Raw genomic sequence first — 18,210 nt, 5'->3', positions numbered from 1 at the left:
TAGTATCATACAAAAGAGCTAGCTTGATTAGTCCATATCATCTTGGAATGAAATACTAATCAGCATAGCTTAGCTTGGATGTTAAGTACGTAATCTTCCAAAAATCATGGTACTAGCTAGTAGCTATATATGCAATAAAATGCTATTGGAACAGAAGTAAACCTCTGAACAAAGCACCTATCACAATTTATTTATTTACTACATCATCGATTTCCATATACATGGCACTTGGGTGACTTGATTTCCACAATGTAATAGTGGATTATCAAAGCAATTAATATAATAATACGTTGTTTAAGTACATGGAGTCACTAAGTTTGATAAGATTAAGACCCTAGTGTATTAATTAAGCAAATTCGACCGCCTTTGCTTATATTCTATATAATCTCTCTAATTCATGATTATCTTATACTAATTTTTAATTGGTTATAAACAAGAAGTCAAAAATGCAACGTAGCTTTCAAACAATAAAGAAAGTGGAATTAAAACCATGAAATAAAAATAATTATTTTAGCAAGCTATAAAAATCTACTTGGCTAGCTACCCTTATAAATTACTCCTGGTATATAAAATAATATAAATGCATGGATGCTTACATGTAATACACCACAATGTAAAACAAGAACCACCTATATATATGCTAATGATGATAATTAGTATTTTTTTAATTATGAATTAATTATATAATTATATATGTTACCATTTTGTTAATCTTGATGACACATTCTTGACCACACAATTAGAATTTTGTTAATTTTGTTACTTGTATATTTTTCGTTAGTTCTATTCAAAAAAAAATATTTTTCGTTAGTTGGTGGACAAATTTTGTTGTGTTGGCATGATGCCTATTTTGGGGGTGAGGGTTAGATTCTACAACCGTGTAGATGCTTATTGGCTGGCTACAAAAAGCCAAATTAGAGGACCTAAATAATTAATTAGAAGACCTAAACAATATATTAGTGCTTGAAATTAAGCTTTGGGCGGCAGCCATATTAGGTTTGAACTAGACCTCCTAGATATTTAAGGGGTAGATTAAGCTTAATGCAACACCAATCTAAGGGGTGTATTAAGCTGTTTTCATTAACTGGCCTTCATGTTGAGCCAGGTAATATTTGATGGCAAAATGATATGCTAGCTATGCGCCGGCCAGGAGCACATAACACATTAACATGATATGATGATATGGTGTTTTTGTTTGATCGGAGCGTTTAGCAGTAGCACTACACATAAGTCCTCACTTGTGTCGCGTGAGGCCAATGTGTGTCCCTTGTGGTGCACACCCATGTCGAGTCACACGTTAACCTATCCTCATGTGTGCGTATTAGTTTTGTTCTCTTAACTATGTTTAAGAAATTCAGTACAGTAATTCTATTTATTTTTTATTTATTTTGTTAGGAAATTTTAATATTGTAATTTTCTTATATATTAGCTGACAATTAGGCCTTGTTTACTTCACCTAAAAAATAATATTAAGTAAAAATAATTTCAATTCAGTAAAAATAAGTTCAGTTAAGTAAAATTAATTTCAATTAAGTAATAATAATTTCAGTTCAGTAAAATTTGGTTTTCTTAAAGAAGAATTATAATAGAAAATCAGTAAAAATAATTTCAGTTCAGTAAAAATAATTTCAGTTCAGCAAAAGTAATTTCATTTCAGTAAAATTAGTTTAAATTGAGTAAAAATAATTTTAGTTTAGCAAATATAATTATGTTTCAGTAAAAATAATTTCAGTTCAGTAAAAATAATTTCAGTTCAGCAAAAGTAATTTCATTTCAGTAAAATTAGTTTAAATTGAGTAAAAATAATTTTAGTTTAGCAAATATAATTATGTTTCAGTAAAAATAATTTCAGTTCAACAAAAATAAAGTGAAGTGAACAGGGCCTTACAGTCAAAGCTCAATAAAATCAAAAGGTCAAAACATACTATATTAGACTTGACTGATAGAGAATATTCATCAAATATTCTTCTCATATATAGATATAGAAAATATTGTTATATAGTTATAATATTTATTTTGTCTGTCCAAAAAGTTAGAATTGTTATATATTGTAACCTTTGTAAATCTTGATTTATTGAATATACTTCAATCCAAGAGTTAGACCCAATCTCACATTCTCACATTGTCTTTAAGAAAAATAAATCTAGATACATTCCAAGTAAACAAAACACAACCTTAGTCGAGCGTACACGGCTAACTAGAATGCATCATGCATGTGGAACTTAATTTTGGTGTTATGTCGGTATATAAATTGTTGCTTATAGGCGAAATCTTCCAATTAGTATAATTGAGAAATAAAATGTAGTTGAAATGTAAAATTTATTAATTATTTATTTTGTATTTGACTATATAAATTTAAATTTCAAACTTTACACTAGATGTTATTTAATTAGATGAAAGGAAAACAATCTCAACTAATTTAACTACTTATAATAGTTAATTCGCTACTAAAATAACGTGTTTCATCTTTATTCTCATTGTAATTTGAAATTTATGTGCCACATGACCATCTATTAAACTTATTTACCAAGTACATTGTAACTTAATATATTTGAACTAATGCAATATCTAATTAGCAATAATTAGTATACGTTCAATCAGTTTGATTTTCCATGCAATTTCTTTTTTTTTTTTCACCCCACTTAACACTGATTTTTTGATTTATTAGGAATTTTTTTTTATTTTTTTATTTTTTTTAAAAAAAAAGCTAGACGGAGTAATGTAAATAATAAATACTTCCTCTGTTAATGGTTATTTGCAACAAAGGAATATTTTATATCTCACAAATAATACCCCTTTGTGGCAAATAACCATTAACGGAGGAAGTATTCTAGGTGTAAGAAAGATCGATCTTACCATTGAAACTTTACGTGTACAATTCTTTCCGATCTAAGTGTGTCTATAGGCAAAATTGATTTTACAAGGCGTAATGAATAAATTCATACGAAGTATATATTTTAGATCTAACGAAGATACGAAGTACATTACTGAATGAAACATCTGCAATTTGATGAGTGTGGGTGAATCAGACCTGCATCTGATGTATAAAAGATTTGATGCTTAAATAATCAGCTCTATCTTAAGAAAATATTCCTTTCTAATTTTATAATAAAATACCCTTAATATTATGTCAGCAAGTACATGTACTTGTTAATATATAATTAATTTTGTAGTGATCTTTAAAAAATTTCCCTAACTGATTGATAAATGTAATACTCCATAATAAGTAAACACAAGATATATTGATCGACATCAACTACATTTCTTGAGAAATTATATATCATGCATGGTTTGGATTTCAACTATACTACTCCCTTCATTTTTAAATACTGCATATAAAAATCTCATTTCTTCTACGCATGAGATTTGAAAAAAGAGGAACAAAGGATATTGTTGTTAATAAAAATCGTATAATCAAAGAAAATTTGTGTCAAAATTTTGGTTTTAAAAGTGAGAGAATTTAGAGAGGTTTTGTTGATTAAATTAATTTTTTTTTTTTTTTTTTTTTGACAAAGTTGATTAAATTAAATTAATAATAAGTTAGTGCATGATATGATGATCCTCACCTTGATGAAAAACAAATGTTATTTAGAGACAATAATATAGTGACAAATGAAACTTTTATTTAGAGACAGAGGAGGTAAGACATATAATTTTAAAGAGTATTCGGTTCATATATAATATTTAGATAATTGATGCAAAAATAACAAAAACAAATCTGTCAAAAAATAAAATACCAAAAACAAAAATGACAACTCCACGCCTTGATTTTTGAGTTGGGAAATACAAGGTTGAGAATCTAAAGATAGAAAAATTAGGACCTTAGATTAAGAAACAATAACAGCTAATAAGGATGAAATACATAATAAAATAACCAAAAAAATTAAGATGAAGAAAAGATCAATGATTTATATTCTAATTAACAGTAATAATCAAATCCTAATAACATGGTCGTAATTGATTCAAGTGTAATATGCTTAATTACTTGTTAATTGCCAAAACGTACGACCCCCATGAGTCTTCTTTTTACAATGAAATTCAAAGGAAGTTGCTTTCATGAGTGTGACCTATAAAATTTTTTAAACCAGAAGCAGTCAAATATAAAATATAATTAATCATGCACAAACTTTATATTATAATTTTATAATATGGTTTCATACTTTTACCCTCCTCATGCACTACTACTACTTACCAACGACCCTTTTTTTTAACAAAATCTCAAACACAAAATGCCATTAACTCCACCATTAAAAACTAGATATCTTAAACTAATGATTTGACTTGCGCATAATTAGGTTGCTTAAAACTTTAACACTTATATAAAATGCCCTCACCATAACTAAGAATAAACACACCAATAATCTCTAACTCTTCATCTACTTGTTCAAACTTAACAATACATACATTAAACTTTTATCTTAACAAAAAATTGAACATGTCAATAAAAATTCATCCCCACCAACTCGCGGCACCATTAGCAACTCCGATTTCTGATCTTTCAACCTCACAACCGGATGATCTTTCGCTCTCCTCTTCGGGAGAAGGAGAGATCTTCACCATATGGATGAAATCACTCATTCTTGGAGGTAAAGGTTGTACCGTTTTCGACTCGAATGGTGAAGTTGTATATAGGGTTGATAATTATTCTTCTAAAGGTTGTAATCAAGTCTTTCTCATGGATTCTCAAGGCCGTGTTCTCCTTACAATCCTAAGAAAGGTAAATATAAGAACAAAACAAATATTATTTCAATTATTCGATAAAACAGATAAAAGGGTATTTTAGTAATTTCATAAATGATATCGCGAGCTTACTAATATGTTTTTGTGTGTGATGCAGAAGTTTAGACTATTGGCACGTTGGGAAGGATATAAGAACGAGAAAACAAAGGGAGAATCATGGTGGTTTCAAGTGAGAAAAAGTTGGAAAATTCCTAAAATGCCCTTGGGAAATGAGGTGGTAGTGAATTTGTATCATGATAAAAAATCACCCGCATTCAAGATTGAGAAGAGCAAAAACGACTTAACATCATGCAAAATTGTAAATAGATTGGGAGGTCTCATTGCTGAGGTAAGAATCAACATCAATTTTTCATATATTCATCTTATTATTTCAATATAAATCTTAAATTTCGTTAAATATTATTATTATTATTATACTTCGTATTGTACAATGCAGATGTCTTATAATTTGTTGTTCATATTATGCAGATGAAAAGAAAGCAATCAACAGGAGGCGTAGTTTTGGGAAGCGATGTATTGACATTAGTGATCGAGCCTAATATCGACCATTCTCTAATTATGGGATTAATGGTTGCATATAATCTAATTCACTGTAGAATGTGAAGACTTTTTTTTTTCTTTCCTTTTGTACTTAAGGATATAAGTATAGATCGAGTACCCAATGTTTTTTTTTTTGGGGTTTTGGGATTATGATCCGATTGTAGATACTCTTTTTTTTTTTCTTCTTTTATTTCTATCTTTGGACAGTTGTTTACAACTCGATGCTGTCAAAAAAGATACTGAGATGTAAATGACATGGTTTTTATCCGACTCCCATCATAATTTGCATAATTACATATGACTATTGTTCATGTACGCTATCATGTATATACACTCCTAATTTTGTTTTCAATCAATATATGTTCGTCTCTTTGAATTTCTGTTTCTGTTTTCGTTTCCATTGCCCTTTTTTGTTTTGTGCAACGATGATAGATGTCGAGAAACACAGCTTCATGATGGGCTCATTCTTTTTCTTTTTGCATACTTATTTGATCTAGTAGTAAAATTGCTTTACGTTACAAGTAGAAAATTTTACAAGCAATAGGTAGAATTAAAGATTATCACCATTATTATTATTATTTTTGTTATCTTAAAGTTTAATTACATCAATTACTCTTATGATAACATTATTACTACCTTTGCCAAAAATCTGAATAATCTTAACAAGAAGAATCGAAGAAATAACTTGGTATAATGACAGGAATTTGTAAGCAATACGAGTATAATTGAGTAATAGTGTGAAATTTTGGTTTTTGTGTAAGTTTTGAAGCAAATCAATGGAAGTAATATAATATTTGGATGAACAATAAAATGGGGTTATACCAAATTTCAACGTACAAATTTGACTATCTTTATTCTTTGAAGTACATGCTCATTACTTTAGGTTTATTTGTTTGTTTAATTTGGGATTAGGATGCCTGAGTTCAATACATTGTAGGTCCACAAAAAAGAATGTCCCAACTCCCAAAGGCCAAAGAGGGATTATTATTCTCATTCCTTAGTACTATTAAAGCTAATGAGGTATTTGCTTTTTACACTATGTTTATACTAATACTGATATGGTAGCTTAAGATATAATAGTACCTAAGCAAAAGAAAGTTAGTTTTGATTTGTTTGTATTTTAGTTGTAGTTTAGTTTTAGGTCATTAGATGGCCTTGGCTTTTGAGGAAATATTTGCCCCCCTTTTGAAAGCTACAAGAAGGTCTTTTCGGTTGGTTATACAGTCAGGGATTCTCTGTGTTACGACAAAAAAAGAAAATTAAAAAGTCGTAATCCTTATCATGACTTTTCTGTTTTACTCTCGCCACTTGACATTGGGATGGTAACTTGTCATTTGTCATTGAATGACCATGACTTGCTAAAGGTAGGCAATTATGTCAAGTCTATAGCAATTAGCAAGTGAAGTTATGGTTCAAATACCAATTAGTGCAATATACATATACAAATGTGTATTATAATACAAGTATTAATCTTACAGCTAAATTGATAACATAATTTTTTATTTTTTTCACGTCTCCTTCTTTTCCAACACTAAAATCCACCATTGCAAGTAGGCAGTAACTAATTATGGTTCTACCACTCCTTGAAAATTACATGCTCAACTTGTCACGGACATGATTAATTTCCTTCCTCATCCATGACAAGTATCAAGCGATATACAAAAAATATTACTAGTATTTGTTCTAATAACTTGTCTTTCTAAAGCTTCTCTATATTATATTTCTATCAAAAGGATAATTATGAGGCCAAATCATAACCTACATACAACTATACAAGTACATGCTTTAAACGTCTTCTACAAGCTCCATCTGATTTTCTGCCTGACTAATAAAATGTTCAAAGTAATACTCCCTTTCCGTTTTTATAATACTTGAAATAATAAGTTGAGGCGATTTCAATAAGTATGCACAAAACTATGCCTTATGTTATGCATAAAACACAATATGGTCACTTACAAAAACACCAAATGGTGTACGTAATATACAAAATTGGGCTCTTTATAAACAGCTGGCCCAAAAAAAAAGAACCTGAAGCCCAATCTTACGTGGCAAAATTATCCATTTTTTCTTTTCATATTTCCAGAATCTGCAATTTTCTCATTTTTCTCCATTTTCATTAATTTTATTTCTCACTCCGTCGAATCCGAAATTCCGGCACCGGAAAATTCAATTATTCCGACGAATTTCGAATTTATTCTTATTTTTATTTTCAATTTAATCAAAAGAAATCAAAGAATAATCAAAATAAATTAAATAAAAAAATTAAAAAATTAAAAAGTGAATAAATGTGGTATAGATCTCCTTCCTTCATCCTTGATAACCAAGCACAAGAAAAATTATTACTTCAACAACAACAACACCACCAAAACGACGACGTTTTGAACCCACCACCACCTCCTTCAATGTCGGAAACTTCCGTCCTAAACCCTAACCCTAACCCTAACCCTAATATTTCGGCGTATTATCAAACAAGGGCGGCTCATCATGCGGTTGTTACGAGCGATTGGTTAGCGCAAGCTCAGGCGGCCGTTGCCGGCGGAGTTTCCGGCGAGGTTACGGCGGCGGAGGTGGAGGATGGTTGTGGGGTTGAGAAGGGGGGAAGTGTGATTGAGGAGTTTAATAGTTGGCGAAAACAGCCTGATTTGGCTGAGGCTGTTGCGGCAATTAGGGCTTTGGCTTCTGTGATTAGGTCGAGTAATGCTACTACTATGATGGAACTTGAGATTGAGCTTAAGAAAGCTTCCGATTCTCTTAAGGTAATTTTTTTGATTGATTGTGTCGTTTTTTTGGGGAATTTTGAGCTGAATTTAGTGTTGTAAGTAATTTATTTGGGTTTAAGAAATTTGGGGTGGAATTGTTTTTGATGATCTTCATGTACTCCCTGTGTTTTTGTTCAATTGATGGTTTTGGATTCATGGGTGATTTTGTTGATGAATAAAGGGTATGTCTTTTAATATTTACTTACTATTTAGGTTCTGAATAATCGTATGTTAAAATGTTCGTATTAGCTTGATTTGTTTTTGCTGCATGCTGTATGAAACCATTGAAACATTGTATTTTCGGGTTGTTTGAACTTGAATTTTATGTAGGCTTATGTACAGGTTTTGTATCTAACATCAGTGCAGCACAGGGTATTATGTTGAAACAACTTGTTTTTTGTGTAAAACTGATCAAATGCAGATGTTTGAAGTGATTGCTTGTTTTCTTTTTTACGTGATGCGGAGTTGCTTGAGAACCTTGTGATGGTTAAATTGTACCAAATGGGTACTATTGTTGTGCTTGGTGTAGCCTTGTTTGTTTTAGTTGTTACTTTCCGGTGCCTTGTTAACTGAAACAGGATTTGAGATTGCCACCCCCTTCTCCATGTCTTCTAATTCAATCCATTTGCCATCATAAAATTTCAGTCATGGGATGCAACGTCCATCTCGTTAACTGCTGCTTGTGATCTGTTTATGCGATATGTAACCAGAACTTCAGCCTTAGAGTATGAAGACTTTAATTCTGCTAGGTCTCGCTTGATTGAGCGTGCAGAGAAGTTTGGGGAGATATCTTACAAGGTGAGTCTAGCTATCAATGAGTTAAAGCATATTTTAAGGTTATGAGGTGAAAAATATAGAACAATACAATTGAGTTCATTGTTGCAGGCACGTAGAATTATCTCAATGCTTAGCCAAGATTTCATATTTGATGGATGCACCATTTTGGTTCACGGTTTCTCTCGGGTTGTCTTCGAGGTGTTGAAGACGGCAGCGCAAAATAAAAAGTCATTTCGTGTTTTTTGCACAGGTTTTCATCTTATCATGTTACTGTCCTTCAGATTTAACTTTTCATTGCCTTAGGCAGGATCTACTCTCCATTCTCAAACAAGTGCACAAGCTGAACTGCTGAATTATAAATAATGGCCAAACAAACTAATATAAGTTGAATTATAGGGTTGTTATGACTTAAGTCTATGAACAATTTCTTCATCCAATAATAGAGCCAAATGGGAATTAGTTCTCAATTGCCTTGTGGTGTGGCTATTCAAATATTTATGTTTACAAGCTGCCTATGTTGAAATTTTTGACCCTGCATCAGTTATGGTATTGTAGAACTGTTTCAGATACTTATGCGAATGTGTGCAACTACTAATGTGTGGCAATTTTATGTGAAGTGTTATTTAGGTTTCTCGTTTTTCTTCCTAACTTAAAGAATAAGATTTGTACACCTCTGATAGCTAAATCTGTCGTATATTACTCACGAGTTCACGCTAGTGGGAGTAATTTAGAGAGGCTTCAGTGTTAATTCATATAATGGATGACCTGAGTTTAGAGTACTTGGGAGTGTTGGGATGTATGAATGTGCAAATTGTGTGTGGAAAACTTCTAAAGAATATGTCTTCTGGGACTTATTTGTTCTCTGGAGTCTGGACTCCATTTTCATTACATTGTGAACTTATATGAAGGGAGTTTTTGTTTGTTTGTTTTTTTTCTAAATTATAATTATTATTAAATTTTTATAAAATATACCAGAAGTAACTTCTTCTCTTCTTCAAAAGTAGAGTTCTGTACTCTGCTTTTGTATGTGTGCATATTATTGCATTTTCTGTTAGTGGCCTTCCTTTGTTTGCTTAATTTTGCTTTCTTTTGTTTATATCTTTTCACTTTCATTGTGTTTAAATTACAGAGGGAAGACCCGACAGGACTGGATTACGTTTCTCAAATGAAATGGCCAAGCTTGATGTTCCTGTGAAACTGTTAATTGACTCAGCAGTTGCATATTCTATGGATGAGGTTGACATGGTTTTTGTTGGGGCCGATGGAGTGGTTGAAAGTGGTGGCATAATTAACATGATGGGAACCTATCAGATTGCATTGGTTGCTCACAGCTTGAACAAACCAGTTTATGTTGCTGCTGAAAGTTACAAGGTATGTTCTCTCTCCATCTCTGTAACTTGTTCTGTCAAAAAAAAAAAAAAAACAAAACAAAAAAAACAACCTTGCTTTGTCTCTGTGTGTTCTGGTAGTGTTTAGGGAAGGGGTGTAAGAATTTGTAGATGTTCTGTCGCTGTTACTCACAGTTTCACTCTTCAGAAGTGCCTGACTTACTAGAAGTATCTGAAATAGATAAGCAAAGCTTTTCTATGCTAAACCTATTACAAAGTACCTTTATATGGAGTATGTATATCTTAAGCATCAGTGCATCACATCAACTACATATATCTTGAGGTTTTGAATATTACTATAGCTGTATGCCAAGGTAATGGGATATCCGGAGTACCAGAGGCTGTTTTAAATTTGAAGTTATTTATTGAGTAATCTAGGCTAGAAATCATGGTCAAATGTTCTGTATGGTTCTAGATAAACATTTCCTTTTGTTAGTACGAATTTTCTTCTTAAAAAGCTCAAACTTAATTTTCTTGTATGCAAAAATCAGTGGTTGCTTACTCTCGAGTTTCAATCGTCAACCAAATATTCCGTTTCCATTTCTTATTAAGCTATGAAAGTATCATTAACAACATTGAGTATAATTATACCTCTCTGAAGTATAAATCATTGGTTGCTAATTGCCTGTAATTCGAGATTTCTCTGAGGTGGTTATTGTGAAAACCAATATACAATAGCATTACATTAGTGATGGATCTTAGATACTAGCTGGTCTCTGTTTGGCACTTAAGAGTCTGGACAATAGATTAGCCTACTACTGTATACTGGTGAAACTAGTTTATTTGTCTGAGTATCAATGGCTTGGCGACTTCAATTATACAACTGTCTTGTTCCCGCCCTTGCAGTTTGCCCGTCTCTATCCTCTGGATCAGAAAGATATGGCTCCTGCCCTCCGCCCTATCGACTTCGGTGTGCCTGTTCCATCAAAGGTTGAGATTGAAAAATCTGCCCGTGACTATACACCTCCGCAATATCTGACTCTACTATTTACAGATCTTGGTGTTTTAACACCATCTGTAGTCAGTGATGAGCTCATTCAGCTTTACTTGTAGTTGTGCCTCGATTGGATTTTGATTGTTGGGCTACTCATGTATCTGCGACACTTAACTCTTATTGTAATGATAAAATCCCACATAGGGGTTCCAAGTTTTGAAATTTTTGGTTGAAATTTTTGGTCATCAATGATATTGTTGTAATATATTACAAAGCATTGTTACTGCTCGCATTTTTCATTAGCATACAATGACTACATTTGTGTATGAAACATTCATGAGTCGTGACTACGGAGCCTCTGGCCATCGAAGTATTTATTACCTGCCTCATTATTTAGAATGCGCAGTCTAAATTTTGGTCATTGTTGTTAACTAACTGACGGGGCGAGTTATATTTCACAGTTTTGTTTACTAAAATTTCTAATAATTGAACTATGCCTAGCCAAATTTCGGGTAGGGCAAATCTCCGCACAAGAAAGAGTGCACGCCTGCACTGCTGCATGGTGCACCTGTGAGGGTTGTGACCTTTAACCTGTTGTTTCATATCCCAGATTAAGCCGGCCTGTTCAAGTTTGGACATAAAATTTAGGCTATTCTAAATACTTGTCAAATGTGCAATAAGTATAGTATTAGCAATTGGTTTATGTCTATTCAATCTGCATTTTTAATTTACGAAACATACATATACTGTTAGAAAAAATTCAATCCAAAATACTTGTTTAGATTTAGTTATGAACTTCTAATGCTCTTAATTCAAAATAGGACATTACGATAATAACGAAGTACTGTAATAAAATTCTGAAGGTAATCTTGGTATTAAACTCATTAAGTTCCCTTGTTGTAATGTAAACTCTACTATGTTAAAACAAATCGAAACACACAAATATTGTTAAAGTAATGAGTATTGTCATGCAGTCACGCTATGATCTATCCTTGTTTATTGTAAAGGAGTTTCTGTCGTAGTTCCGCCACATCAACTTCGTCAAAGTGGCTCTCCGGCATCCAGAATCCAGTCTTCGGATCTTTCATCCAAAATATTTCTCTTAACTGTTTGTTTGTCGTCCCAAAATTATTTCCAATTATGTTCTCGCTTGCATCGGATGCCTTGTTCTTCATTACAGGACCATTACTCGGTATAATCCTAATCCCTTCGCTTGCGGCTGATGCATATGTCCGTCTATTGCATAATTAACACACAAAGTCAAAAATTATTACTCCTTATATGTACATACATGCTACTTAGTATATATGCTTAACACAGGAAAACTAACACGGCCTAAATACTACCTCCGTTACATTAGTAGCTCGATTTATAACTTTGACCTCATCCAACCTGATGTAATAACTCGATTTTTACCTAATTTAACTTGACCTAATCCAAGTGATAGGACTAAAACGGATTATATTTTTCAAAAATAAATCATTTCAGCTTTGATAAACCATCTAAAAACACCATACAATTTTAATTTAATTGACTACAGTACGTATATACACATATCATATATGATGATTCGTATATAATCTTGAGGAGTCAATTTTAATTTGATTGACTTGGCCACTAAGTCACCAAAAAGCGTATTTTTTTTTTAAAAAAAAAATATTAATAACTAGCAACTTCAAAGAAAAAATAAAAAAATAAAAAAAATTAATACGAGTAACTAGCAACTTCATACAGGTTTTTTTTGTTCATCTAAATAATAATCTATCTACTTTAATTTAGATTTAGTAATGATATTACCATTTAAACTAATCGCAGTGACTTTATTATAATCATAATTCAAATTACATTATCGATACAAAGAGAGTACATAAAATAACATACAATCGACGTTGAGAGACATAGTAAAATAACGTTTGCTACTCACCTCAAAAAGAAAAGGTTGTTTCGCATGATCACTGAAAGCATACCCATCATGTTTGATAATTTGAAGGACAAGAAAGTTAGTTCTTGACGAGGAAGAGAGGATGATTGAGCAGATTCTAAGGTTTTACGTAGGGAAATCTTTAGTGTGTAAAGTTGAGGTTTGAAGGACTTGGAATACACATATTTATAAATCTTTGGAAGGCGGTTATTATGTACGTAATCAAACTTTTATTAGGAAAATGATTCTTAATTTTTTGGAATTTTTTTTAAAAAAATTTGTAATTAGAGTTTTTTTTAGTTCACTCGATTTTCACTTATCTTAACTTAACCGAACTTATATGAACTTACCTAAATTTATTAAAATTTATTTTAGTTACAATTTTAAATTGGATAACCCTAATCAGAACTTATTTAAACTTATTAATCCGTAAAACTTATAGCTGTAATTTGAAATTGGATAACCCTATTCAGAACTTAATTTTCCCTAACTGAACTTAACTAAACTTAATTAATTATTATTTTTAAACATACTTGTTAGAATTGAAATAAGCAAAAATAAAGTGAACAGAATAGGAGTATATGATCCTGTAGTGTGATTAACAGCTCATCACTTGGTGTTGAGTATCTCTAGCTTTAATATCAACTACCTAACTATTGAGTCTCCTTCTTAACAAGTTAAAATCCACTTGTCTAATCGTTGCAAATAATATGTAACGGATGTAGTAGTATTTCCACAAGGACAACTTGTCAATGTTTCTCCTTTTCAACAAAATTAAATTTGATACTCGTAGTAGGTTATTTATTTATTTATTTTAATGTACATTGGCTTCTTGATCGGATTATTATTAGATAAAGTTAAGTATCAGTTGATTGTTGGTGAAAACACCCAAAGTTGTCCCAAAAACAGATGCCAAATGCAACCACATATACGGATATACCTTTTTTGTACAGAAATCAAATTAGCGATGAAGGTGTATGATTAACGATATCCACGAATAGTTGTAGAAATTTTAGAGTACAACGTAAGAAGCCTCATAAAATATTCTAGGATATTCTATATTTTATATTGTCATAATTCCTAAATTTAGATTAGTGGTTCTCTTACTACATAACTTCACTTCGTACCTTAAAACGTATGTAGCATCAATATTAATATGCTATAGCTCATTGTGGAATAATAATTAGATATTTCATACGGAGTATTTCTTAAAAGAGTTATTTAAAAAAAAATATTAATTTAATTAATCGTAATCGTTAGATTAGGGTAAAGTAGTCCACTAACTTTATAAACTAGTTCTCAAATAAAGATAAAGTAAAATTGAGTATTCTTCAAAAAAAAAAAAAAAAAAAAAAGTAAAATTGAGTATGGTGACTGAACCAGAACCAAAAGCCCAATGGACCATCACAATTAGAAATTACTCAATTAGAATATGTTCATGGACCTCTAGCTTCTTCATTATACGTAGTAGTAGATACGAACTATCTCCTTAGTATTTAATAAATTATTTCATGCAACCATTTTTAATTAGGTTTCTAGCTTTTATAATACTTTAAAATTGATGAATTATTATTATTATTATTATTATTATTATTATTATTATTATTATTATTATTATTATTATTATTATTATTATTATTATTATTATTATTATTATTATTATTATTATTATTATTATTATTATTATTATTATAAATAAACAAAATTTTGACAATAAGATCGTCTAGCAAGACAAAACAAATAGCACAACCAAAATTACAAAGAGAAAAACATCATCATCACCTTTTTACACATTTACATTAGACCAATAATTGCTAATGTACTTTGCATAACACAAAAAAATATATGTGGCTCGTAATTTTTCCGGTGAGTATATCTTATTCAACAGTAGCACTAATGCCACTAATGCACTATGTTAATGTTTAACTCATTCACAATCCTTATATTTGAAAAAATAAATACAAAAAACTCATTTACAATCTTTGAAATTAGAGTATTTATAGAAGATCAGCTTAACAAAAAATGTTAATTTGCTAAAAAATAAATTTGTAATAGTTATGAGTATGCTTTTTATTATATTATTGTGTCACCTATATACACTCCCTCCGTTTTTAAATACTTGCTCCACTTTCCATTTTCAATTTCCGGTCATTTTAAAATACTTGATTCATTTCCTTATTTGGAAAGATTTTACAATATTTAATTCATTTTTTTCAATTAGTGGGACCCAATATTATATTTTGTTATTTCGTATATTTAGATTTTCTCTCCTCCAATTTACCTTCTACTAACCCCACTATTTCTATATTTTATTATTTTCTTCAATTTTTCCTAAAACTCCGTGAATGTAAAATGGAGCAAGTATTTATAAACGGAGGGAGCATAATACAACTATTGCGTTAGATGAATACTTCGTAAGTGATAAGTGAAAATAGAGGAAGAGCAAATGAGATTGTGTGATTGAAAAGTGACGAGCTAAGGTTTTGAAAAAACAAACTAAGTGATTTAAAAGAAAAAGAAAAGGAATCATCATCATCACTAAATGAGCAAAAGTCACGTTAACCATGTGTGATATAAACGAAAGTTCCAAATTCCTTTGCTCGTGTGGGACGCAGGAAAAGGACATTGATAAAGACCAAAATAACATTCTTGAAAGAGTAACTAATACTATGTGTACTTATTTAATTCGTGTATTTTCTACATATCAATAATAAAAAAATTTTAAAAAAAATTAACGCCTTTTTAGAGGCATAACAAATACTACGTATATCGTTAGTGAACCACGAAGTTTTTTGTGTTTTTGTTATTTTTTTATAGGAAAATCACAATTCAAAGGATAAATCGGTGATGGAAGCTCCTCTAAATAAGAGATGTACATTATTTAAATGTAATTTTGCTTTTGATACAATAATTTTATTAACTTACAAGCTCATCATAAACAATGTGCTTTGCCCACTGTTTGGTGCATTGATGGTTGGAGGAAAGTTAGGCATTTACAAATGCATAACAAGGGGTATTCATGTAATTACACATATGTACAAACAAATGCACATTTTGGTATCATCGGATGATTAAATGGTCCCACTGAATATATAGTGATACTATATATGCACATAATGGTATTATATGTGCATTCAGTTGTACAAAATTTATACATAAATAGTACCACTGAGGATTCAATGGTACCAAATAAACTTTCAGTGGAACAATCAACATGTGGTCCCCCATCACGTGATACAATCCGACCAAAAATTAGGTGCGGTCCACCTACAGACCTCTCTCTTCCTATCTCTCTCCTCTTTTCTCTCTCTATCATGTGTTTTAAAAATATTTTAATCAATGTTATGCATTTACAAATGCCTAACTTTCCTCCCTTTAAAATTCCTCTTGATGTTTGGTTCTTTATATTGTATATTAAACTCTTTGGTACAAATTACTTCTTTTGTAGTATTCTATTTGACTTTTTACAATTTTAATTCACGATTTGCTTTTTAGATTATGATAGTAATACAATATATGTACATCAAAATTATTGTATAATAGTTCTCTCAAAAAAAAATGTATAATAGTAATACAATATTCAATTTGCTTAAATATACAATACTTCGTATAATTTAATAATTAATTATTTAATTTGAAAACTAGTGGAAATCAAAATTAAATCTATAAGAAATTATTTAAACATCAACATACAACTACATCATCCTCACTTGTAAAACGACCAATAGCTTAACCAATTTACTCCGTAATACTGTATGCTTTTTTCTCTATTAAACGCACGATAAACAATTAAATACCATGAAGTACTATCATCTTTTAAAAGAAAATTGATACGGAGCAACTTATTCTCTTGAAACCATTGACAACCACCAAGTTGTCACATTATGGTTTGCAATTTGTACTCCATAAATAAAAAATGTTTGAATTAGTACTAGAACATCAACATTGGCAGATACGAATAGTACCTTATAAATAAACAATACTCCGTAATAAACAAAAGAACAACATAGTACAGGTTTTACTTTTGTCAATCCAAAAAGAGCAAACGCGTAACTTTTTACACTTCCCAATTTTTAACAGTAAAATAGTATTTAATACACGTGGGTCGGTACTCGGTACGGAGTAGAAGAAAACAAGCACATTTTATTTACCTCAAACGAGTTTTTAAAAAATAGTAAAAAATTATGGTACTTTTTGGTTCCTTTTCACGAGTATTCCTTATTACTCCATTTGATTTTTATACTCAATCTATTACTCGGAGTAAAACTTTGATTATAAAAAACACTTTGTTGAAATTAGTTTGAAGTTGGCAAAATTGCACTCATAGACATCAATTTTAGAGTATGCTGTAAATTTTAATATGAACTTGTATCACTCGTTGAATTGACATCAACTTGCTAAAATGTACAAAATTGACATTGAGACACTAATCACTCGGCTTTATTCCACATTGGTTGTTTGTATAACTTTAAAGGTTTACGATTGAAAACCTAATCATGTTAGGTGACTTTAAGATAATTACATATATCAAAGGTAAAATTATACAAAATATATCCTACACCTATGATGAGAATATTCTATGGATATTCTCTAACAGTATAAAGTAAGAATTATTTACAAGAAAATGAATGTTGGATATTCTCTAACAGTATAAAGTAAGAATTATTTACAAGAAAATGAATGTTGGAAAAAGAATTTTATAGTTTTGTGAGAGTTGAAAGTTAAGTAAAATTAGTTATTTGACCATTTTTGTAGGATGTTAGTGTCAATCCAACAAGTGATACAAGTTAATATCAATAATTACAAAACACCCAAAAAAGTTGTGACAATGAGGGTAATTTTGCCCTTGAAATGTATCTTCTAAATATCAATTTTTTTTAAGTAATTTTATATATATTATATTTAATATATACTTCGTATATGTATACATGAATCGTGATCAACTAAACTAATTTCACTAGGGCTGTTCATTGGTCCAAGACTGAAAAAATGAAACTTAAAAAGCGAAGACCGGACAAATTAAGATAGGACCAATCCTGGACCAAACCGAAAAATTCCGTCCAAACCGGGACCGGGCCGGTTTGGACCGATTTTGGATTTTTATAAAAAAATTTCTAATTTTTAAACAATTTTTGGAAAATTCGGAAAAAA

At 30.6% G+C, this 18,210-nt stretch overlaps 2 protein-coding genes across 2 annotated transcripts; both read left to right on the top strand.

The window, feature by feature from the left end:
• Window positions 1-4,207: 4,207 nt before the first annotated feature.
• On the top strand, window positions 4,208-5,574 carry LOC145617644 (protein LURP-one-related 11-like). Its single transcript, XM_081672367.1, has 3 exons — window positions 4,208-4,717; window positions 4,838-5,068; window positions 5,209-5,574. The coding sequence occupies exons 1-3, from the start codon at window positions 4,436-4,438 to the stop codon at window positions 5,341-5,343; spliced, it is 648 nt and encodes a 215-aa protein (XP_081528493.1). The 5' UTR covers window positions 4,208-4,435; the 3' UTR covers window positions 5,344-5,574.
• Window positions 5,575-7,379: 1,805 nt separating this feature from the next.
• Window positions 7,380-11,448, top strand: LOC145616349 (uncharacterized). Its single transcript, XM_081671056.1, has 5 exons — window positions 7,380-8,036; window positions 8,685-8,837; window positions 8,925-9,066; window positions 9,946-10,187; window positions 11,051-11,448. The coding sequence occupies exons 1-5, from the start codon at window positions 7,566-7,568 to the stop codon at window positions 11,255-11,257; spliced, it is 1,215 nt and encodes a 404-aa protein (XP_081527182.1). The 5' UTR covers window positions 7,380-7,565; the 3' UTR covers window positions 11,258-11,448.
• Window positions 11,449-18,210: the final 6,762 nt, after the last annotated feature.

This window comes from Chenopodium album, chromosome 26 (assembly GCF_948465745.1).
Source record: "Chenopodium album chromosome 26, dcCheAlbu1.1, whole genome shotgun sequence".
NCBI classification, from domain to species: domain Eukaryota; kingdom Viridiplantae; phylum Streptophyta; class Magnoliopsida; order Caryophyllales; family Amaranthaceae; genus Chenopodium; species Chenopodium album.
The sequence above is the reverse complement of the archived record's forward strand: the minus strand, read 5'-3'. Positions and strand labels throughout refer to the sequence as shown.

Excerpts from the sequence above, each read along its gene's own strand:
- LOC145617644 (XM_081672367.1), top strand. The coding sequence starts at position 4,436 with ATGTCAATAAAAATTCATCCCCACCAACTCGCGGCACCATTAGCAACT. Across the intron at positions 4,718-4,837 it reads TCCTTACAATCCTAAGAAAG|AAGTTTAGACTATTGGCACG; the intron begins GTAAATATAAGA and ends TGTGTGATGCAG. Across the intron at positions 5,069-5,208 it reads TGGGAGGTCTCATTGCTGAG|ATGAAAAGAAAGCAATCAAC; the intron begins GTAAGAATCAAC and ends CATATTATGCAG.
- LOC145616349 (XM_081671056.1), top strand. The coding sequence starts at position 7,566 with ATGTGGTATAGATCTCCTTCCTTCATCCTTGATAACCAAGCACAAGAA. Across the intron at positions 8,838-8,924 it reads TTGGGGAGATATCTTACAAG|GCACGTAGAATTATCTCAAT; the intron begins GTGAGTCTAGCT and ends TCATTGTTGCAG. Across the intron at positions 10,188-11,050 it reads TTGCTGCTGAAAGTTACAAG|TTTGCCCGTCTCTATCCTCT; the intron begins GTATGTTCTCTC and ends CCGCCCTTGCAG.